The sequence below is a fragment of the Eleginops maclovinus genome, chromosome 6 (assembly GCF_036324505.1).
Source record: "Eleginops maclovinus isolate JMC-PN-2008 ecotype Puerto Natales chromosome 6, JC_Emac_rtc_rv5, whole genome shotgun sequence".
In the NCBI taxonomy this organism is placed as follows: domain Eukaryota; kingdom Metazoa; phylum Chordata; class Actinopteri; order Perciformes; family Eleginopidae; genus Eleginops; species Eleginops maclovinus.
This window is the reverse complement of record NC_086354.1, coordinates 9,779,253-9,804,004: the sequence shown is the minus strand read 5'-3', so window position 1 is coordinate 9,804,004 and position 24,752 is coordinate 9,779,253. Positions and strand designations below refer to the sequence as shown.

At 40.8% G+C, this 24,752-nt stretch overlaps 1 protein-coding gene across 2 annotated transcripts in view; it reads left to right on the top strand.

Moving 5' to 3' along the window:
- Nucleotides 1-24,752, top strand: part of astn1 (astrotactin 1) — a 337,331-nt gene that overhangs the window by 133,655 nt on the left and 178,924 nt on the right. For both annotated transcript variants that reach the window (XM_063885659.1, XM_063885658.1), the window contains 2 exons: nucleotides 11,170-11,336; nucleotides 16,337-16,531. In XM_063885659.1, the coding sequence (XP_063741729.1) occupies nucleotides 11,170-11,336; nucleotides 16,337-16,531 (362 nt within the window). The remainder of the gene's footprint in view (nucleotides 1-11,169; nucleotides 11,337-16,336; nucleotides 16,532-24,752) is intronic.

The window sequence follows — 24,752 nt, the reverse complement described above, 5'->3', positions numbered from 1 at the left end:
CATGAACAGGCTAATAATTGCTTTATTTTAATAAGTCATCATTTGCATTTAGCTGCCCTTACTTCGGTTTTCTATCGAGACATCAATCAAAGCCGTCCTTTCTTCACCTGCTGCACTCGGAGCTACTGCTGGGCTGCTCTGTCCCAATTCAGCTCTATCTGCCTCTCTGTTTTTCATCTTAAGTAACTTTTTTTCATTTCTTGTTCATGTTCCTCATTCCTATTTCTGGTTAATGACTCATATTCCATTAATAATATAAATAGGCCTATGCATTGAGGCTACATTGCAATGTAATGAGTATTTACAAGTACTGATAAAGCAAGGCTGAAGCCTCCGTAAGTGCTTTGAAAATAATTGTCTACAAGTATTTCTATTTACTATCTTTTTTTAAGGGACGTGATCTCTTCCCAGCCTTGGACTGCATTCGCTGATTCTTTGTAGAAGTTAGTCTGAGACACATCTGCTGCTGCCTTGGCAAATCAGACTGTAATTACACACAGAAAGCAACCGCAAATTGAATGAAATTGGCAGCATAAATTTACCCTGCAATTTTATTTATGTAAATCTGGCCCTGAATGTACACAATTATCAATCACACATAAGGACACATTGATTGGGAGAAGCAGGTGAGTCTTAAGGATTCAGGTATAGATTGAGTGGCTACAGCCAACATTTAAAAGTCGGGCATACCTATTGAATATATGCTGATTTACTGATTACAATGTCTGTCCTGTAGCTTATCACTGTTCCTGTATTGATCTTTCTGAATGAGACACGCAATTATGTTGGTGTTTATCTGATAAGAAGATAGAAGACAGAAGAAGATGGACCTTTATTTATTTATTGAACTTTATATATAACCACCAGTTCTTAGCATCATTGATCTGCACCCACACATACACACTTCCCAGGCCTGTCCATCACCGCTCCCAGCTGCAGTTGCATACATTACTGTGTGTTTTAGTAATTATCGTGTGACTGTCGAGCTTATAAATGAGCCTCTCATCTGTCTAATCATGGTGGTAAACTGGCTGGGCCCCAGCGCTCCGTTTCCACCCTAATCAATTAACACCTTGTCTGAGTCCGCACTGCCAGTAGCTGTCCTGTCTGCGCTTAATATCTTTTCTGGTGCGAGTGTCGACTGATGCACTGACCGACCTGTTCCATCTCGCTGATATATTGCACTCCTGGGGAGAGGCAGTGGGGAAATGAGAGCATAATAATCACAGGATGATTGTTGGATTAATTAGCTTCTTCTTGTCACTTTTCTCCTCTGTAAAATGATGGAAAACAAGGAGGTTGTTAACAACCCAGATTGCCACCCGGATGGAATGACGAGATTTGCTGGGCGCCTTCCAAACAGCTTGTACAGCGATATATAAACGTGCAGTACACAGGCGATGTTGATCATTAGTGCTGTTTAGTGTGGTTTTCAGCAGTTACCATTGTATTTGCTCCTAATTAACTGTACTCAGAATCAGAATACTGTGGAGAAACGACAGGTGTGTGTACAAAGCTAGTTATATAGCTGCATGATTAAGGATGTTACGGCACTGTATACCTACATGTTAGATTTACTGGTCTCTTATTTAAAACTTTGGGCATTGTGTATGTCTTAAGGTGTATTACATACTTCTACCTATTGGATTGAACATGGTTGGACATTTTCAATGTTGTTATAGTGTTTCTCTGCATGTCTATCCTTGTCTTTTAAATATTTTCTATGAGAATAACAGACGGCAGTGCTCTCCATTAGATGAAACTTTGCCTGTTAACCTGATGAAACATCTTCACTGATTGGCTAAGAGAGGTCTTAACATTTTTGTTAAGTTGCAGTTGTTCCTTAACTTGTACTTTAGTCTAAAGAAAAGAAGATCCCACACACTGCTCTTGCTAAAAGTCTCATCTAGGGCTGGGTAATGTATCCATATGGTGGTAGAGGATATCACCTTTGATTTGTAATAATGTCATACTGACTGAATGAAGTATATATTTCCTGGTTTTAATGAGGTGTGATTTTATGACCTACAAGACTGTTCAAACTGTTCTATTATTTGCCTTTACCCACTTAGTCATAGTCTTCACTTCACTCATGATTATTTTTCATTAGTCATAATTAAAAAAACAAACCAAGCCCTGATACCAGCTAAATAATTGTTATGTTATAAAGGACAGCTTGTTAATGTTTTAAAGCGGCTTTACAAATGGCATTTTCCAAAAGGTGAAACTCTTGCGCAAGTTATCTGCTTATTACAAACAATTGTACCGACAGCCATAAACCCACAAATAACAGGTACTTGTTAGCACTCTTCAATATAAACAAATCTGCAGAAACAAAAAGAGGATTACTCATCAACCGAGGTTTTTATGTTTTACCGCTTTGTACACTTGGCAATGCTAGTCCTAACCAGATCATGTCACCTTTTTCAAAAGCCCACATTAAGATAATGCTAGTCCAACACTTTATATTAAGTACACATGTATGAAGTACACATGACATACACTACAGCATGAGTTTTTATTAAGAATGTGATGCAGGCTAAAGCACTTCTTTCCACCGCTTTGTATTTGTGTACTTCCCCTTAGGCAGCAAAAAACAATCTTAACTGGGATCACATTTTGGGACACTAAGCAGTGTTGAGCGGAGTCAATACCTGGCAGAGATATAGCTAGACCTCGGCCCTAAAGAGGTATAGTAGCACATTAGATTGTCACTGCTGAGGTTTTCTCTCCTCGGGTCATCGGATTTATGTTAGTGTGTTCACCTTCAACAGGGTTCATTGAAGCATCTGCTGAGCATCAGATACTGTAGGGTACATCGTTTTTGGGAAAGTGTTGGGTGCAAATTATTTTCATACTTTTTCACAAAGATGTTTTTATCTTGTATAGCAGGTTTTACATAATATAGTATCTGTTTTTAGATGCCATCAAGATGAAACTACATTAGGGTAACTGTGAGGTAGAGGGTTCTGGCATAAATCAAGGATTAACACACGTTTTCATTATATGTTTTTATTTACACTAACATTTTTTCTTTAAAGACGCTAGATCAAAACATCAAGCTTGGATGACGCAGTAAAGTCTTATCTGTAGTGATAAATGCATCACATTATTAATCATACTACAGGGTCCCAGAGGAAATAAAGCATGTTTTAAGTAGGCTTAGCACATTAATAATTCAGCGGTTTACGTGGCCTAGCAGTTAGAAATGTACATAAATGTTGGATAAAACATCTGATAAGGGATCAGATCTTTTTTATGTAGATAAATGTATTTATAAAGATGAGCAAAAGACTCCAACAAATTCTTCAGTGGAATCTGCTAAATGTCTTGACTGACTGTTAAAAATTGCGGAACTAAAAGGACAGATGATTTTGAGCATGTTTTGACATATACATGATCAAAAAGGTAGTATATTTACAGTTGTTGCCTCAATATTTCAGGAACAAACGGTGAGATTCCTTTACTTACATGTTTCTCAGCGTGGTAGTTTCTGTCTAATGTAGCCTCCCCTGAACTCTAATGGACTTTGAAATCTCAGACATCCTGAGGACAAGTCTCATTCCCTGCAGACCAAACACTGTCTGGAAAGACGGAGAAGCTACCCTATCTCATTAGTTCCAAAAACATTTAACTCAGACTTCACTTTTGCTTTTTCTAACAGTATAAATAATGTTTGTCTCTTTAAAAGTCATATGTGGTCTTTTGAGTTAGGATCTCTGCTCACAGTTATAATGTCTTTGTCACGGTGGGGTAAGGAAGGCAGGACCCAAATGCAGAATAAAACAGGCGAGACAGATATCAGAATAAGAATGAACAAAAAGCAAGCTTTATTAAAATAAAAGCTGTTACCTAAAAAAACACACAAACTGCAGGGGTAAGCAAGTTTAAATAAATGAAAAGTAGCAAACAAACCGAAAATACTTAGGAGACACGGGAGGGCAGCCGAGGAGAAGACTGGGGACCAGACAGAGTGAACAACAACGACAAACTGGCAAGAAACACAAGGGATGACAAGACTATATACACACAAGACTAATCACAAAGACAAGACACAGCTGGACGCAACAGGTGAACACAATCAGCAGACAACTAAAAGAGAAGAAGTAAAACAGGACAAGACACAGAGGGAAAACTTCTCAAAATAAAACAAGAAACTATTAGCACACAAACTAAAATCATGATCATGTTTTTATCTGTAAGTAAATAACGTTTTCACCAATAATTTCCAGAGTGAACTTTCTCTGAAAGGAAAACCTCCCATTTTTGGAAGTCTACGAAGTTCAATAATAACTTTTGGATTTACTTTGTGGGTAGCAGTTGAGCGCTATTCACATTTTAAACAGAAATTATCAGTTCTTGTGATTCTGACATGACACACACAGTTCCAGTGTTAGAGTAAATGAAGAGAACATGGGTCAAATGATCTTTCTTCTTAAGAGTAGTCTTCAGTTTCAGCATGTCCATTTGACCTCGCATACCCTGCCAGTTGTGCTTTTTTGCACTTGCTCTGAAGGTTACTTAACGTCCAAACCTCTCTGCTCTGAGCTCACCATAACATCCACAGGAGACCAGAGTGAGGAGCTGAGAACTCTGGGATAAGCTGACCTTTGACACGCACTGCTTATCTCATCACACCGGCCTGTGCAGAACTCTCTAAAGACAACTTTCTCTATTAGGCAACACAAAGGAAAGTGGAATAATGTGTTAGGCTGCAAGATCTGATTCTTCCGACGTCTTTGGAATAGATAAGTGTCCCTGCAGTGCGGATAAAACATTTTAAAGTTCCGGCAAATATATCACCCTAGTTATGTATTTGATGCTTCTGTCAATAAGCATTTTAATGTTATGCGTGGATCTTTTTCATTTTAACTTGAAATGATACAGGACCTGGATTTACTGTACATGGTTATGCAAGTGCTGCAGAGGAGAAATACTGCATGTGCCCTAGAGACAAACACAGCTTTCATCCTGTAAAAAGTATGTTGATTTACACAAAAGACAAGTGGATTAAACACAAGTTAAGCATTTGTGTGTTACAGCTTGCCCAGTTGCAAAAAAAACAAACAATGTGTGATAAAATGTCTATAGAGTATCCTCCAAAATAAAAGACACAATATGTCATTTCAATCGGAAGGGACTTGTTTTGATGTAACAACATGTATTTATTGCCAAGAATACCAGTCTGCATTCCAAAACTACAAAAGAGCTCCGAAAGACTTTGAAGGAGACAGGCCAAGAATCAGGAGTACGTTTAACTGACAGTCTGTGGCCATATTGAGCAGGTATATTATCTTTTACTAAAATGCTTTTAGACGTGGTTCGGACATCATGTTGTAGGCCTGTTAACCTAAAGTACACATAGGCCCTAAAAACACCATGCTACTTCTCCTTTTAATTTTCATCACAAATTACTCGTCATGCCGAGAGCATAAGCAGTTGAGTTTTCCCTTAAGCACTACCCCCGATCTCCCGGCTCTCAGCTCTGTATAATGATTCGAGAGAAACATTTTATTTGGATTTGGCTTTTAGCGCATTTTACTACTTAGGATTCAAATAAGGGTTAATACTGGGTAGTTTATCTAGTTTGAAAAAGAAAATGAGCCACCAATTTACAGAAGTCTCTTTCCCTACGTAAGTCAATGGGGAAAAGTCTTTCTAGGCCGGGTGAGTTGTAGTACCACCGTTTGGCAACTACAGATATTTTTCTCAGCGTAGGGAGCACTTCCTGGTGGTTTGGTGTAAATGTTTAAATGTGAAAAATATAAATATTATGCTGAATAATCTTTTACTTGCCATTATAACGCCACAGCAGACTGTCCATCAGTATTTTCCTAATAATAGTACTATAATACATATTAAGTAGCCATTTAGTATGTATAAAACACTCATTGATTAAATTGTGTTTTAAAGCGTGAATGGTTTGCAAAATTCAGCTTGAATTTATATAGCATGCAAAAAAAAGCTTTACATTTCTTCATCGGAACCCATTGGACAGCGATCCGTACTTTCAGAGTCAATGCAATACTTTGCATTACTAGCTCTCAATCATTGCTTTTCTGCACGGATTTGCCTATCGGACACATTTTAAAAAGTGCATAGCTTATCCAAATGCTCCCACAGGGATTTGTTGCTGTTGGCAATAGCACTGTACTGATTCCCTTAAGCCTCAATAGCGGTGCAGGAATTTATCTCCATTAAGAAACAGGATTAAAAGGCATGGTGTTTCAAGGGGTTTTCCAGAGCTATGTAGTGCTTCATCTTCTACAGCCGAGCAGACAGTACTCTCACTCACTGTCCAGTTATTAAATAGTGTAAGATAAATGGTGATTACTTTGCCTTCAAAAACCCTTTTGCTAGTGTCTGGACGGTCGTTATCCAGTGTCCTGTTGAAAAATGCTCCTCCCGGTTGGTTGCATATATACTGTCAATGCTACACTAGCACTTTTTACTACAGATTATGATAAGATTAACAGGGACAGAGACACCAATACAGTCACTCTTTTTATTGTTCTTTTTAATTTGTTTTCAAGTAAGGGATGAATAATGATGATTTCCTGAGCCCACCTTTCTAACCCTTTGGACTGATTCAGTTGCTGAAAGCTGCTTTTGTTTTACCGTCATGCTTTTGAGAGAATTGTCAGTTTCAAAAGCCTTTATAATGTCAATGTCTGACCTCAAATTCAAAGGTTGGAAGTCAACAACTGAGAGGCAAGAAAGTCTTATTTGGCTGCTCTGTCTGAACTCGGCTCTGCAACGATCATTTAAAGCTTTTTCAATTGAGTAGCATGTTCAGTTGAAGCAGGCTACTAACAAAGGCCTGTCAGTTTCAAAACATGCTGATATGTGCCAAGTATTGAGTGTAACCTTCTTTTATTTACATGTTGTATCCAAAGTGTCTATTTCTTAAAGCTTTTAGAACCCTTATTGATGAATAATGGTGTGAAATATGGGTATGATTTCAAAGTAAATTTTCTTTACCTGTAGAGTTGAATCAAAGTTTAGTCCATGGCAAACCTTTCAATGTTGTTAAATTCTGTTAGATGTAAAATTCAAGTTAGTATTGGATGGGAAGCAGGATATAAAAGAAGAATAGAGACACATATCCTGTTATTTAAAGTGAATACATTATCTAGTAGCCATATGTATGACTCCCTACACCTTGACTTTTCTGACAATCAGGTTTATTTCTTCATTAAGTCAGTCATGCTGAGTCATTAAAGCCACATACTAACTCTAAATAAAACCACAAGGAGAAGTTTTTTAATCATCTGAAATTTGGAGGGATTTGAGGATTGTTCACTAGGAAGTGGTTTTATACAGAAGATTATCGATGATTTACCCAGGATTATAGACCAGATTTGTGGAAATCTCGAGTGATAACAATCCACAGACAAAGACTCTGGCAGGCGCATATTCTTAATGATTATCATCCTACGGACAACTGGAAGAAGGCCCAGAGTTATCCCTATTCCAGCATGTCGGAAGCCTATTATGGAAGTCAATATCTCAAGCTATCTGTGTTGGCAAGATACACTGCAGCGACCTGTCGATACAAATCCCTCTCCATCTGCACCACATAGCTACACGTATATTGAGTACTAGTGATTTAAATACTCTGTGCTGCACCTGTTTTAGGAAATTCAATAGCTTGTGTCCTCTTTGCACTAGAGGTAATGCATCTTTTGTCACAATGGTCCCTTAAATAATGACAAAATCAATATCAGTTTACCAAGGGAGCATAAAAATATTCCACTTATTCAATATACGCATGTCCCCATTCTGTACTCATGTCACCACAAATATCAATGATCCAGGGGTCTTTACCTTTGAGGTTTTATACAGTAAATCAATTCAGTTCAATCATCTCTTTTTACTTTAGCTACTCTTGAAAAAAAAGAACATGGTGAAAAAATAACCACCTTTTAAAAGATTTGGGTTTCTGACTGACAGACACTGAGCACGTATAATTAATTGTAACTAAATGTAGTTTCTTTAAATACAGAAATAGCTAAATACACGGGAGTCTTTCCTTGCATTTTAAAAGTTATAACAACTTTTAAAAAGATAACATTCCTAATCCCCAGACCCAATGTGAATGAATGGCAGTGAAAGTATTTGATAGGCCCTACTCATTCTGCAAAGTCGCAGTTGTTCACTATGTGCATACTGTTTATCACAGTCTGATAGGCTAGATGCTGCCAAAACAAAACAATAAGTAAGAAAAGTGCTATTTTATATCCCACAAACCCACATAAAAGCACATTAAGCTCCTTAACCATTGACATTGTACAATATTGATGTTAACCAAGGAGTCATTGTCTTGTCTCGCTGCAGTTCACTTGTTTGGCCTTGCATTTTGTGTGAACTTTCCAGACCCCGTTAGATTTCCTCATTGTGTTACGCCTTTTTCAGTCACCTGTTGACACACTAGCTAAACAATTTTACACAGCTCCTCCTTATTCACTCTCCTAGTCTATATTCCTGCCAGACATCTGTTTTGCCTTCTTTAAATAGCTTTGTGGACAATTCTGCTGAAATCTATCAATTGTGGCCTAAACTGTTTTTTGTTGCATGTCTTGTACATGTCTAGACTTGCCATTTGGGATATTGCATGGTAGAACTGATGTCTTGTTCTCAAAGGAAATCCTGTTGACCAGAGTTTCTATGAAGATATATTTAATTCGACCTCGGTTCCTTTCTTTGAAATGAGGACAAAAGCAAAAAGTCATGACTGATGTATCCCACCAGCTACAGTAGCATGGGCAAGCATTCTATACTTCGCTCTCACCTTTGTCAGCTTATCATCAATCTGTTGTAGTTCACCAAACATCTTGGTATTCATCTTTCCGCCCTCCAGAATTTCGATCCCTTTTCTATGTAAAGTACTTAGGGCTACAATCAAATTTACTTTCGACCTCCAGGAGATAATTTGATGAGCCTCTGTTAATCTAACCTATAAAGTATACGGGGAAGCAAGGAAATTTAAATTTGCTACGCCATAAGTGTATGGGGAAAATTGCTACCTCTTAACAGATTTCACACTTTTTGAGTAGTTCTAACTGTAAGGGTTGGATACCTATCTGCTTTACATCCCTAAATGTCATCACAGTGTCAGCAGAGTACAATTAAGGACACACATTTCTGTCCTACAAAAATGCCTTGGACTCAGCCAAGCGAAAGGATGTAAAGTCATGTTTCTAAGGCGAGTCATGTATGAATATTAATTTTAATATGTAAACGCAGTAGTGTGTGGTCATGTATTGTATTGATAATATACTAAATGTAACAATAAGACACGCAAAAAAATAATTACCTCTCCATTTCAAACCGAGCAGATCAAATGGGTAAAAGTTCAACTAATGTAAGCTATGACCTGCAAATAAATCAGAGCACTAAAACAGGAACACGCCTGACTTTGTGCAAAATACATGTACAAGCTTGAATAGAAATGAATGTGAAACAGAACAAAGATTTGTTGGATGAAAATGTCTACTTATATTTTAATAATGATAAACGTCAAGTTGTCATGGCCACATTCAACACTTACATGCATATGATTGGATGTTACCAGTCATGTGGTTACACAACATATGGTAATGAAGCCAGTAATCATAAAGCATATGTTGAATAGCTGATCCTCTAGCCAATGGCCAAACGTATTGGAAGAGTGAAATGTACAAATGTTTTATGATAATAACTGGGGTCGTTCCTTTTTGAGATCTCAAGAAGTAGAATTGTGAACGTCAGTGTTGCAACACCAATGGAAACATATTTTAAATGTTTTTTAACAGCTAAAACAAAGGTAAACTGCACCACAGAATTGGAATCCACAACAAGCATTCACGCTTTACAAGCTAAATGAGCCTTAACCCTCTGAAGAATTCTATGCCTAAATAATAAAATAAGCAGTTGCCGATTCCTCAGAGCTTATGGGAAACCAGCTGCCTAGTCTCTGTTCAGAGCGTGCGTTGGCTTGTTAAAATGCACTCCATCAAAGTTTCCTTTGAACTCATAGCTGACAGAAAACATAATGTGAATTTGACCTGACAAGTCCGTGAAAGAAATTGCCTGTGAAATACTGAAGAAGGGAAATGGGGTGAAGTCAGGTCTCACAGCTCTTTTGTACAGTCACCCTATCACTGAATGCATTTCAATTAAGAAGTTATCCATGGCTCCATAAGAACGTCAGGATGTAGTCTTTTTTTTGTGTATGTACGACACTCATTGCTGTTTTACACATTTCCAAGCAAATTAATTGAATCTTCTTACTCATCAAATACAAAGACATTCCTCTCTGGATTGCACGGGAATTGAAATGTAAACCCACCGTATTGCCTCATCCCCGTCCTTTGAAAGGGTTTCATTAGAAAATGACACTGGTTGTCTGCCATTTCATCACTGTTCTTGTCATTCCCTGTGCCACAATAAATAATCAAATGGCAGTGCTATGCAAATTCTATTTCCTTTATAGCTTATACAACTTCCAAACTCCATTTGTGAGAACTGGGTATTGATTTTGCAGTCAAGAAATTACCTACTCTTTCTGTATGTGAAACAAGAACAGCTGGGGCAGCAGAAGAGCAATACTTTATTGAGACACCGCAATATCACAATGCATTGAGCAGAACTTGATGGCTTCTGAAATGTATCTTTTCCTTTCTTTTTTTGTTGGTTTTATTGCTGTAGAGATGGCAAAAGTGCCCCATGGAAAGTTTTGGATAGGTGGTGTGTGCGTTTTCAGTTCACACAGATTTATGTTGAATTCATCTGAATAACTTTGTTGATCTCCCCATAACGTTGACTTGCTTTAAGTGAATTCATCAGGGAGAAAACAGTGTACACTTTGTTTCAACATTGATAAAAAGCCTGAATATATGCCTCTTCTTTTGCCGCCTAGTGTTGTAATTTAGGCAGATACAATTAAAAGGTTTCTTCTTGCAATATGCACATTTCCAGACTAAGCTCAGTGCTCATACAGGCTGCACTAATAGGAACAGAAATCTGAGTGTTTACATTCTGCTGCACAGATGTTATCTGGTCTGTTTACCTGTCCCATCTGGGATTAGTGTTAATGTGGCAGCTTCCCACAGTTTAAGCAGCTCTAAGAATGTAGTAAAATATGTAATTGCTATCATTAGTCATTTAAAACATTTATTCCTCCAACAGTGTCCTCCAGGGCTGAGTCCTATGAAGGATGGGACCGGGTGCTACGACCACCACATTGGCATTGACTGTTCAGATGGTTTTAACGGTGGGTGTGAGCAGCTGTGTCTCCAGCAGCTGGCTCCTCTGGAGGATGACCCGACACTCTACAACATCCAGATGTTCTGTGGGTAAGGAAATGCAGATTCTTGGTTTTATTCTAAATTACTTAATTGCTTTATTTCATAACCTTGTTATGTTGAGTCTGCTCATTAACATGGCATCAAGTCATGAATGATTGCAATGTTTTCGTTCAAAATCAATTCCTATATTATTACCTATGAATAGAACTAAAAATTAGTTATGTTGACTTTTAACAGTTTTCTATTTGTCCTTTTTGAAATCAACCAATTTGCAAGTTTGACCTCTGTATAGCTCACTCATAGGACTGGTGGACAATTTATTGGGGCTTTTACCCCAAGGCGGGGGAACCAGGTTCAAATCTGACCTGGCACCATATAGCGTGTCTCACCCCCTCTGTCTCCCTCTTTCAACAACCGTCAATGACTTCAATAAAGGCATAGGTGCCGCAAAAGATATCAAATAATATAAATATATATATATATATATATATATATATATATATATATATATATATATATATATATTTATATTATTTGTTGCTAAATGCAAGTAGGAATAAAATATTACAACTGACATGAAAGTGGGTCAACTAATCAGCTAATTCTTGGTTTTCATAACTAAAGTAATATCAATGATGTTGATTGATTGACCACGAGTGTCATCATCCAGGTTTTGTGATTATAGTTTTCTGTTTTATTTTGAAATGTTTTCCCTCTTTGTGTCTTGTCTGGGTGTACGTCCTTGCTTTAGTTTCCCTCCTGTCTGATTGTCTTCACCTGTTTCACCTCCTCTTCCTAGCTGTGTCTTCCCTTTGTGTTCCTTGTCGTGTTGTCGTCATTCCCTTGCTTGTCATTCCTGAATTTAGTCCAGTCCGTTTGATCCCCAGTCTGTCCTGCCTGCCTGCCTGCCTCCTGTTACTCCAAAGTCGTCCCGGTTTGTTTTCAGTTTGTTTGCTTTTTTACTTTTATTTCACCTTAGCCTGCCCTTGCAGTGCTTTTATGTTTTGTATGTGCAGCTTTCGGTTAATCAAGCTTTTTTTTTGTTAGACCCCCATCCTTGCCTCGCCTGCTTTCACTGCTTTTGGGTCCTGTAGCTACCAAACCCTGACAATGAGTCTGTTGCCCCACTGTGTGTAGTGAGGTTTCCCCCCATGTGTATCTTGTGTGTCTATCATGCTGACATGTTCGTTACACAAAGTATTAAGCTGACCACAAACATCTCAATCAGGGGTGTCCAAACTAAGCCCCGGGTACCAAATGCGTCCTGTTGCCCCATGTTTTACTTAAAAAATAAAAATATATTACACAGTATTAATGTGTTACTGTGCTTAATTTTCAAATGTATTCCATCAATTAAAGTCCAGTAAGGGGCCCAGCCCTTCGTACGTTTTTCTGTATGTAACCCTGAGTAAAAAAAAAAGTTTGGACACTGGGGATGTAAATGAAACACAATTAAGAAACCTAGTTTGTTCAACTTCAACTTGGTACAAATGTGGTGACTGTAGGCCATCGTAGCTGATACAGATCTTTCTCATCATCCCCTTTCTGCAAAACCCTGGTGCCCTGTGTGTGCCCTTTGTTTTCTCTTTAAAAGTCACTTCCTTTAGCTTTCCATCTTTTAATGGCATTCAATATAGATTCTATACGAGATATGCTTCATTATAAATTCAACAGATCAAGAAGATCAATGATTAAATTCATCATTTATTTTACACACAGCCACATATAACTGAGGTTTTTCAATCGTACCTCTAGCTAGTAAACCGAGTGACCCTTAAAAAAATCCTATAAAAGACCATCATCTGGGGCTTTAAGTACTGTGTATTCCCTCCACCCACGTCAAACAGTAATTCAATATAAAGATCTATATATACTCTTAATGTATTCTGTTGAAGTATATTCTCCATTTTCTTGCTAAATTCTTTAGAAATAAATGAGTTTAGCTAATGAAAAGCCCGGCCGAATCTTGCTTGTCAAACCAAATTTAGAAAAATGCTTACACTGGTTACATTGGTTTGAGGAAAGAAAAAAATGCTGTTTGTTTGAAAGAACCCTGCAATGTTGTTGCTGTAGATGGGGTTTTTGGTTAAAACTGATTGGGATGGAGGCTAGTAGGGGTCTATTTAGAGAAATTAATATGACTTACATTAGGTCGGAGCTTTTCTTGTAGATTGGTCCCAATAAAGTAAAGAAACCAAAGGCACCAAAACAAGTGACTTTCCTGTCAGACAACCACCTGGAGACTGTCCAATCCAGTAAGCTGTAGCTGCAGTACCAATGTAACTGTGATTACCCACACCTAAGGTGCTTGTGGCCTGTGGTTGCCACACACAAAGCAAACAGCTTTCTGCCGCTGTTGGTTCAAATTTTGACCATGGCAACTATAGTGTAGAACAAATCATCTAGGATCTGATTTTACAGGAATTTCAGCTGCCTGAATGATGCATCTCTTCACCAGCACTCATCAGACAGATCAATAAAATAAATCTGAAAAAAAAGCATCTGCTTCTGAATACTTTGCTTTAGAGGCTTTGACTCCTGAGTGTAACATTTGATACTCGAAATGTTTTGGAGAAAAGTTCTTGCAAAAACCTGATCCTTTTTAGTACCCCTTGGTCTAAGGTTGAAAAGGAGGTGGGCCAATACAGAAAGTGGAGTTAAGTCAATAAAGACCACTGACTGGAAGGAGAGAACCGTTGCTAGCACAACACAAAACCTGCACATTCCTGCCTTTTTTATATGGCCAACCTATCATTTTCAGCAATCACATTTTTTCATTAACTACGTCTGGAAGCCTGCTTAATGCCGTACACCTCAAACACTTCTGTTTACAATTTGCATTTGTTCTGTTGCAGATGAAATTATTAGTAGAGGGTCCTTTTTAAATATGATGTGAGGGGGTACTATCTGCAATGGAACACCAAATATAGAAATTAAATGGTGATCAAAAGTGAGTCGAGCGGATGGTAGGATGCAGTGGAAACATGGCATCATGTTAGGATGTGTTATATGGAGACCCGCAAAGCCAGTTCAAAGCCATGCTATTGCCCATCAGGGGTTTCACTTATTAAACTAATTAGAACCCCTTTCAAGACTGTGTGGACGTTTACAGAATGAATAACTTCTTCCTCACCACTAATGATATTGCACCTAAGATCATCTTAGTCTATTGATCTCACATGAATTACATGATTTTGCAAAAAACTTCAAAGTTCTAATCAGCCACAAACACTAATAAATACCCGCGTGGCGTGTAAAGATTAAATCTAAAGGTGGTCCAAGGTCAGAGTTGTTCATATTTTCTACTGCTAACAAGCTAAAATTGTGTTATAAACAACATGTTTAACTTTAGATGTGAAAGTCTGCAAGGTCTAGTTTATTTGAGTTCTAAAAAGATGCAAAAAAGCAGCACCCGATCCTGGAAGCAGCTAATTTCTAGTTGAACACTACAAGCTGTTGTTTCTATTGTCATCTTTACATTACGCATAATGTTGCCGACACAGTATACATACAAACTGCTGTTCTATTTTCTTCGTAACAACAGCATTCTGTTGTCACTCTCCACTGTGCAGATTTGGCTAATCCTGGACCAGTCCCACTGGAGACTGGCATTATCTTTGAGACATTTGGCATCCAGTAGAGCTTCCCTCAGTTTAAATCCCTGAATGATTATCTTTCTCTCTTTTACCCCCATCCCCAATTCTCTCCCCCTACTTTGTCTGCGTTTGCTTCATTTCACGGAGTATATTGTACACCGACATGTCAAAACATCATCAATATGAAAGAGCTTAAGATGCTCCTCTGTTTTACTCTCCTTTTTTCAGAAGGTGGATTTTGTGCCAGTGGACTAGAATTGATTTGGCTGATTCTACAGTGTTGACTGAGAGGTGTATGTTTTGAAACCAGTGAAAATGTGACAGAATATTTAAAGGAAAATATTAAATTGCAAGGTTTGAATCAGTATTCATGACTGCCGACAGTCTACTTGTAAATGTGTTCATACAGTAGTAACAATTAAAAGTGCCTCTCCATACCACTTGTGTGTTGCAGTACAGTATAATCTCATTATCCATGTTCATTACGTTAGGATAATGCTAAGGCTTTGAGGGAAATACATTAGTCTTGTAACTGATATTGCGGTTGCAATTTATATTTGTGTCTACAAGGTAAACTAAAAAGTGATATGTTAGAAGCCAGCGTTATTACAAACAAACCCATAACATTTCTTATAAATGAAGCCATGTTGTTGATGTCCTGCAGGGTTCCTTTTCTTGAACATGAACTTGCGTTGTTTTCCAAGATAAAAAAAAATCACTGCAACCCAACTGTAATGCTTAGGATTTGAGGAAACTGGACAATTTAACGTCTCATCAAAATTGAGGAAGTTCTGATTTATGTTTTTATTATTTTATATTAGGTGATTTTAGATTAACATTAATCTTTGTTGTCATTGCACAGAGTACAGATGTAAGACAATGAAATATAGTTTGCACCTAACCAGAAGTGCAAGACAGCTGCTGGTCCTGGTGCGGAGTCTCCTGTAGCTCCTCCCAGAGAGCGCAATGCTCTGAATCAAGCTTGATATTGTTGGAGGCAAGCATTATCAAACATTTTCCTTTTCTTCTACTTGATTATTATCAACAAAAAATGCAGCTACTTCTTGAAGAAGTCCCGCAGAATGTCTTCAAGTCTTTCTTTTGAACCTTTCTACATAAAATTGATTACATTTCTAAAAGTATTCCATTCAGACACAATTTACTAATTGGAATTGAATTGAAATAATGGCTTTAGAAAGTCTCTGTGTAATTTACCATTTAGATTAATAGCAAAATGCTGCTTAGTTTGACAGTATAACAGACAATATCTGTTTCCATATCAGACTGATAACCCCTAATGATCTGATTGAGCTAACGTAACATTACACTTAGACCAAACCAAAGACTGTGGTTCAAAACGGAGGCATAGCATGAGCAGCTTTGTCCTGTCGTGTACATGTACAGAAGTAAATGTAGGATCTAATCAAACAACCTAAACCTTTTTTACTCTAGGTGCATCGAGGACTACAAACGTGGTCCAGATGGGAGGTCATGCCTGCCGCTGTCAGAGGCCTGCACCGAGGGAATAGACTGCGCGGAGGCAGTGGAAATCCCCGCTAACCAGACTGTGTTCGGAGACCTTTTCTACGGTTACGACAACCACACCAAAGAGAGCACGTCCGGACAGATCCTCAAGGCCACATTCAGGTAAACACACAAGCTGTTTGTGAAGCGGAGCATGTGGGACATCGCTCTGCCATTTGTGTCTCAGCAGGGACCCCGCTTGCAGGGTTTGGGCTTCTGGCCCCCACAGTGGTGATGATGGAACTCTTTCAGTCATCATTCTTTAAAGTGTGTAAACCAGTCTCAAGTGGCAGATGTCTTTGAAAAGGGATATTACATGTGTAAAAAAGGTAAAGTGGGATATGGATTAAAAATAACACTTGTGAGTAGGGACGCACCAGCTTTTTGCAAATAACTTACTTTGGGTATCTATGGTACTGAGTATTTATCTGGTCAAAGTGTTTAATTAATGTACTTTTTGCCTCACTGTGTGAAAGAGACAGGGATCACTTTTGATCATAAGGCTTTAGAAGTTGAACACAACTCAGGTGTAAATGGTTTTATTGCAGCAAGACATTTCTGAAAGGTTAATCGGATAACAATTCTAGTTTGCAGTTTATAAACATATGTTTATTTTAAATAGATTGGCCTCATTGTATGCCAAAGCCTATTTCAGTCAATATTGGTTGATTTTGGAACCAATGCATCCCTAGTTATACTGTATGGGTATGTACTTGTGATCTGTAGGTGTATCACAGAAAACAATACAATGGCATTTTTGGAAAATATGTTATTGTACTGGTTGCCTTGCTCTGTTGTGATTGGACCTTGGCCAGATGCATTCTGTGACCATATCCGTAAGAAGACGGTTCATCTACTCCTCGTCCTGCTTTCTCAGGCAAGACTGCCAAAAGCAGAGAAGAATCTCCCTTGGCAAGGAATAAAAAAGAGCTTATGAAGCAACACTGCTTTCCTTGACTGGCACGATTGTTCACCAGTCCAGCAAAAAATCCTCCTATTGAGATTTGACAATGATATCATGATTTCTGATTCACACCAGCAGGACATTTAAAGGTCTTAACTTGTCAAATTGTTGTGTTTCCTAAAAAGTAATGTCCTTAAAAAATATAAGTTTACCATTTAATTTGAAATTTCCTTGCTATTGCCTCCCTGCAGCAATAGTGGGTATTATTATATCTGTTTGCAGGCTGAGATTATAACCATGGGAAGGAGGCGCAATGTCTCATTATTAGTAAATGTAGTATTTTAATATATTTATTAGGTGAATTTATTTTCCCATGCATCCATTTTCCGCCTCCAACCCTGACCCATATTGTATAGACTTACGTAATTATACTGTATGATTAGGTATGATATATATACTGACGGTATGTTCCAAAAAATCAACATTATAATGACAAATATTTACAGGCCATGTTTTCCCTTTGGGTTTCAATCAAACTTGCGTACAGTATGATTGTTATTACAAATATTACATCTAGGGCTGGAACAACAAATCAATAAAATCAATACAAATCAATTACTCAAAAAGTTGGCAACAAATTCAGTAATCAATTTGTTGGGTCTATGTTGTTACTCTCTGTTTGTGTAGCCGCCTATGTCACTCGAAAAAAGAAGGATTAGAACTCCTTAGAACTGATGACTTGATGTAACGTTTCAACACAAACAAAAAAGGATACTTTAAGTTAAATAAGTAGTATTCAGATTATGTTAGGCTATCTAATATGCTATCTATACAAGTCAACATCCATTTCCTCGAAAAGCGAGGCAAGGCAAGTTTGTCATTTTATTAAGTAAAGCAATTTTCCACATAAAGCAATTCAAGGTGCTGTACAAAAATAAAATAAAAACATTTTGAGTATTAAAAAAATATTGTAGCATAATCACAATATGAAAATACATTTCACCCCCCTAAAAATAATGTGAAGACAAAAAAAACAAAAACATGAAAGAAGCTGCTATAGAATCATACAGGTATAAACTGAATAGCTCCAAATCATTCAAAACATTATTTTATTTGAAAACTGGCTTTATTACATACCCACAGACATCCCACCCTGAATCAAAGTGCAATGGTGCATTTAGCAGGTGGCACATCTAGTTTATAAGACAACCTAAATATCCAACATCAATGCCGCTGTGCCTCAAACCACAAAAACAACTCTGAAATGGAACGCATTTTCCTTTACTGCCACTGCACAAAGTAATAACCTCAGGTCAGCACTATAAAGACCATCCAGTTCAATAAAACCATATAGACATATTTCTAAATAATGCATTTTTTGTTTTTCTTTGAAGGGGAACTGTAGTTATATACTGACATAATCTGACATGTGAACGAATAACAAACCCAATAAAAAGTGTTTGGTGATTAATTATCTGCAGCGGTGTTTTTACAATCTGACTTGGCTCCGGTTGCTTTCTTGTCAAACAAGTGATATAATCCTTGAAGGAACTGTAGGGGTGATTTGGTTCGGGGAGAGTGAGTGTGGCGAGCAGACAGGGTCTCGGTCAGAAGACCCAAAGGGCAAGGATGCAATGAGGCAAGGAGAAGGCAGGGTTTAATGCAAGAACCAGTATTTATTTTCCCTTTTGGTCTTGATTATTTTGTGTGCTGCATGAGAAAACAAAGAAACAATACAACTACAATTAAATAACGAAGTGGTCAATCAAACAGAGAAACCAACAATCATGTGCAAATACACAATTCGGAACTAAACAGCAAAGGCAACGAACAAGCAACAATCATGTGTGAATACGCAATCCACAACTTAACAGCAAAGTAACAAACAAGCAACAAACAATTCCCACATGGCTCCTAGCACATGTCTGAGAACAAAGGGATCAGCAAAACTCCCACAAAGGCATACAAATGAAACAATAAACAATGAATTGACCACTCACGTTAACTTGAAGACGCACACTTCAGGATATGATATGTGGAGGAAACTCAGGACACAGGGTTAAATTGGTGTGCTGGCAGGGAGTGCAAGGGATGAACTAAAGGGTGAGCAGGCTATTTATAGTCTCCGCCCCTTAGCTGGCAGGTGGAGTGGGATTCAGTTTGGCAGATTCACCATATTAGAAAGATAACTGAAAAAAAGGACGAAAATCCAGGGAGTCTTTTCATAGCCGCCCCGGAATTGGGATCAATTCCTCCTGAAAGAAAGACTCACTCTTCTTCCAACTCTGGAAGCACCATCAGACGACACACTGGTCTGGTGTAGGTTTGACGGCCGACCTGGACGTCAACGGACCGAACACGTCCGTCTCTACCGGCCATGACAGCTGTTACTCGACCTGTTGGCCAAGAGGCCCGCGGCAGTTGGGGGTCAAGGATCAGAACAGTCTTCCCTACTTCCAGATTCTGGACTTCCCTCAGCCACTTTCCTCTGGGTTGTAGGTTAGGCAAGTAGTCACGAATGAACCGTGTCCAGAAATGGTCCGCCAACATCTGGCTATGACGCCACTTCCTTCGCCCAAGGAGCTTGCTGTTGGCAAAGATGGCTTGTGGCAGGGAGGCGTCCCGCCGCCCCATCAGCAGCAAGTTGGGAGTGACCGGATCAGGATCACTGGCAGAAGATGAAAGATAGCCTAAAGGCTTTGAATTCATAATGCCTTCTACCTCAACCAGGACAGTGTGAAGGACAGCTTCAGAAGTGGTCTGATTCCCGAGGATCACTCGTAGGGCGTTCTTGACTGATCTGATTTCGCGCTCCCAGACTCCTCCAAAGTGTGGAGAACATGGCGGATTGAAGTTGAAGGAAATCTGCTGATTGGCCAAGTGTTCCTGAAGCTTGGGTTCCATGGCCTGGAAACATTGATTCAACTCCCTGTCCCCAGCACGGAAGTTTGTTCCCCTGTCCGCCCAGATCTCAAAGGGCTTGCCACGACGGGAGATGAAACGACGGAGTGCTAGGAGAAAGGCATCGACATCCATGCTTCCAAGCAAATCCAGATGTAAGCAACGAGTGGTTAAGCATTTAAAGATAATTCCCCATCGCTTCTCTGTTCTACGGCCATGGTGAATGATAAAGGGTCCAAAACAGTCTACACCAGTGGACCAGAATGGTGGTTTGAAGAGACGCAGCCTTGCCGGGGGCAGATCAGCCATCTTGGGCACTTCAGGAGAGGATTTCCACCTCTGACACTCTCTGCAACTGTGCTGATGTTTACGGATGGCTGGTCTTCCTCCCCGGATCCAATACTTGCGTCTCAACTCTCCAAAGACCCTCTCTGGCCCCGGATGCAGCAGGGACTCGTCATAGTGCTTAATGATGAGCTGCGTAGTGGGATGCTTTGGGTCCAGAATGATTGGGTGGATGATGTCTGGGTCTAGGTCCTGGGACCTGCGTAGTCTTCCTCCTACCCGCATCAGCCCAACATCTGGATCAAGCTCAGGAGAGAGTTGAAGTAGACTACTTTGCCTAGAGAGAGGCTTTCCTTTACGGAGAGCGCTGAGTTCTTCAGGGAAGCATGACTCCTGGGCTTGTTGTAGAATGAAGGTTTCCGCTGCTGCACCTTCGGTCACTTTGTCGGATTGAGTCAATGTTTGGTCAGTAGCGGTGATGAGGTCACTCCAGCTTTGATGCTTAGAGGCATTCGGCAATACACTGGGGGCAGCAGAAACATTCAGGCACGTAGCAGCCTTCCTCAGTTCTGTGCTGTCTGTGAGGGATGAGGTGTGGGAAACACCTGGAGCAACAGGCCAGCAAGTCTCAGGGTGCTGAAGGAAGGCAGGTCCGTCCGTCCAGCAGCTAGGTTGCGCCAGGTCACGCAGTGTCTTGCCTCGGGTCAGGTCATCAGCTGGGTTGTTTGGACTGTCCACATACCTCCAGTCATCTGAGTCTGTGAGTTCTTGGATCTCTGCGATTCGAGTGCCAACAAAGACCTTGTAGTGGCACGACTCTGACTTCAACCAGGTCAGCACTGTGGTGGAGTCACTCCAAAGGATGGTTCGGGCCAATGACAAGGTAAGTTCAGACTTCAAGGTAGTGGCCAACTGCGCCCCTACCAAGGCCGCGCTCAGTTCAAGTCGAGGCATTGACAACTGTCTCTTTGGTGACACCCTGGAGCGGGCCATGACGAATGCCACATGAACATGATCTTGGCTGTCATGGACACGTAAGTAGACCACAGTGCCATAGGCCCTTTCTGAGGCATCACAGAAAACATGCAGCTCTCTGTGTACACCTGACTGGTCAGCACAAGAGGGCACATAGCAGCGAGGCAGTCTGATGCTTGAGAGGTCAGCCAGTTCCTGTTCCCACTTCAGCCATCGGTCAACCAGTTCAGATGGAATGATGGGGTCATCCCAGCCTCGTTTGGTCTTCCACAAGTCCTGAACCAGCACTTTGGCCCTGGTGGTATAAGGTAAGATATACCCTAAGGGGTCGTATTGACTGGCCAGAGTGCGATAGATTAGGCGGAGTGTGGGAATCTTGATGGGTGTCACACGGTGTTTGTATCCCAGGCTATCAGGAAGGCAGCTCCAGCGCAAACCTAAGGTGGATTCCTGGGGGTCAATGCCAGCTTGAGAGAGCCACAAGTCCGTGCTAGCAGATCTTGCCTCTGGAGGGAGATGTTCGACAACGCGGGAGTCATTACTCGCCCATTGGCGAATTTCGAATCCCCCGCGAGACAGTGTGGAACGAAGTTTGTCCAGAAGTGCTTTGGCTGTGGCCGAAGAAGGGAAGCTTTGCAGGCAGTTGTCGACATAGAATGCCCTCAACACTGAGTTCATCACTCCCTCATCACTCTCTGGGTGCTCTTTGGCTTGACGCTGCAGGGCATAAATGGCGCAACAAGGACTACAAGTTGTACCGAAAGGTAACACCTGCCACTCATAGGTCTTTGGGTAGGTATCTTGAGCCATAGCTCGCCAGAGGAATCTTAGCAGTGGCCTGTCAGCAGGGAGTAGATGAACTTGGTGGAACATAGATTTTATGTCACCACTGATGGCCACGCTGTGCTCACGGAAACGGAGGAGCACGCCAAGAAGAGAGGGATGCAGAGTTGGACCAGGAAGAAGGCTGCGATTCAGATTCAGGCCATGAAGCTGGAAAGAGCAGTTGAACACCAGCCGGTGTTTTCCACTCGCTTGTCTGATGATGTGATGTGGAACATACCAAGATTCTGAACCTGGCTGATCATCTTTGGGATCCACCTCCTTCACATACTCCATCTCGACCAGTTTCAGGATCTCCTGGTTGCAGATCTCAATGAGCTCAGGGTCCTTCTTCAACCTGCGTTCAGTTCCTCGCAGCCATGGCAACAAGTTATGGGTTGAAGAGGTTAGCCGTGGACTGTTCGGTGCTCTGAGCAATGGGGTAGCATATCGAGACACTCCACCTGCTTCTTTCACTGCAGTTTTCGTCTCGAGCAGCTCCAGGCAATAATGATCCTGCTTAGAGCGGGTTACTTCCTTCTCCTTACGGTGTGGAAAGGAATCGAGTCTCCACAGTCTCTCCACATTCTCCATCAACTCAGCAGTAGCTGGGCAGGATACAGTGTTGCAGAGTGTGAACAAGGCTTGTACATCAGAAGTCTGAAGTCGAGGTAAGGCATTGGCTGGGCCCTGAACAGCCCAACCCAAGGCAGTATGGACGGCGATGGGTCCCCCATAAGGTCCCATGTGGACAGGCTCTTTGGGCACCAACAAGTGGGAATGATCTGAGCCTATCAGGATCAGCGGCCGGGCTTGGACAAAGTCCGGTAAGGGTAGGCCTCGTAAGTGGGAATACTCCCTCTGCAGGTCAGAGGCGGGACAGGAATGCTCAGCCAAGTTGAGGACAGGAGCAGTAAAGGCATTGGCTATAAGGAATTTGATTTTCTTCTGGCTCACTGGGGAGATTGAACAGGAGATTGTCTCACCACTTATGGGAATCACCTCATGACGCACAGTTCTGAGATTCAGGACCTCTTCTGGTCCTTTTAGTTGCAGCTGGGACACTGCAGAGGTTAGGATGATCGTTCTTTCTGAACCATCGTCAAGTATGGCATATGTCTTCAGCCTCTGCCGGCCATTGATCAAGAAAATTGGGACTACCTTCAACATCACACGGGGAGATCTGTTTGGCTGATCCATGTACAGAGTGTCTGCAGAACAAGGTGCACGGACGAGCAGATTGAGGGTGTTTCCCGTTGCTGATTTCTCTGAGCCATGGGGGCCTTTAGATGTTGACGGTTGAGGTATGATGTTATGCAGGATGGTGAGATGCAACTCTTTGCAGACATTGCAAGGCTTTTTGAGGGTGCAATTATCTGGCTTATGACAGCGGGCACATCTGTAGCAACGATCATTCCTCTCTATCCAGGTTCTCAGTTGTGATGGGCTAAATTCTTTAACTTTCGGGCAAGTTCCCAGGAAGTGTTCCTTGTTGTTACAGTATGGACAAAAAGGTTGGAACTTGGGTTTCCCATGGATTGTCATCCCCCTTCCATGGCTTGGTTGAACATCAGGCTGGCTCTCCACAGTGGCGGTGTTGCTCAGGTACATCGTGGTCGGCGTCGCCCTTCTCCCCAGGTTCTTCTGGACTGGCTCTCGTCTCTCCACTGACGCAGGTCCCGAGACTTGTTGGGCAATACTCTTGGCCCGGGCTTTAACCTTGAGCCATGCTGAAAAATCTTCCAAGGTGTATGATTGTTCTGAACCCTCTTTCAAGATGCCACGAAGCAAACAGTGCTCAATGAAACTGTCTCGGTTTTGAATGGGGAGCTTGGCAAGAAGCCTGTCTACGTGAGAGCCACACCGTAACTCCCTTCCGTCTGCACCTTCCACTGACCTCAGCATGCCAATCAATGAATGTACAGAAAGAGCGAAGTCCTGGAAAGCGTTGCTGTCACCAAGTCTGACAGGTGGTGAATTGAGGATGCTAGTTATTTCACTTTGGACCAACTGCCGTGGCTGGCCATACTTTGCCTTAAGGGCAGCAAGAGCGGAAGTGTAGGGAGTTGAGGCGTGCATATAGGACTTTGCCAGTTTGTATGCACTTGGCAGCCTCAAGTGATCCATAAGGACCTGAAACTTGTACTGTTCAGAAAGGTGAGCGTGGATATCTAAGAGATTCTCCAACGCCATGGTAAGCAGAACAAAGTCACTTTCCTTTCCGCTCTCAAAATAAGGCAATCTTGGCTTCGGGATGCCAAAGGCAGTCGCTACTAAAAGCTCCATTATACTAGCGCCCTCTGATACCCTCTCAATGGGGTTAGGCAAGGAAAGAGGTGCAGGTTTCTCACGAACCGGATCTGAAGGCCTCTGACTCCTGGCCGGACGAGGTGCGGTCAGCGCTATGTGGTGAAACAAAGGAGGTGATGGAGCCGCATGCTCGGGACTGGAAGTCTG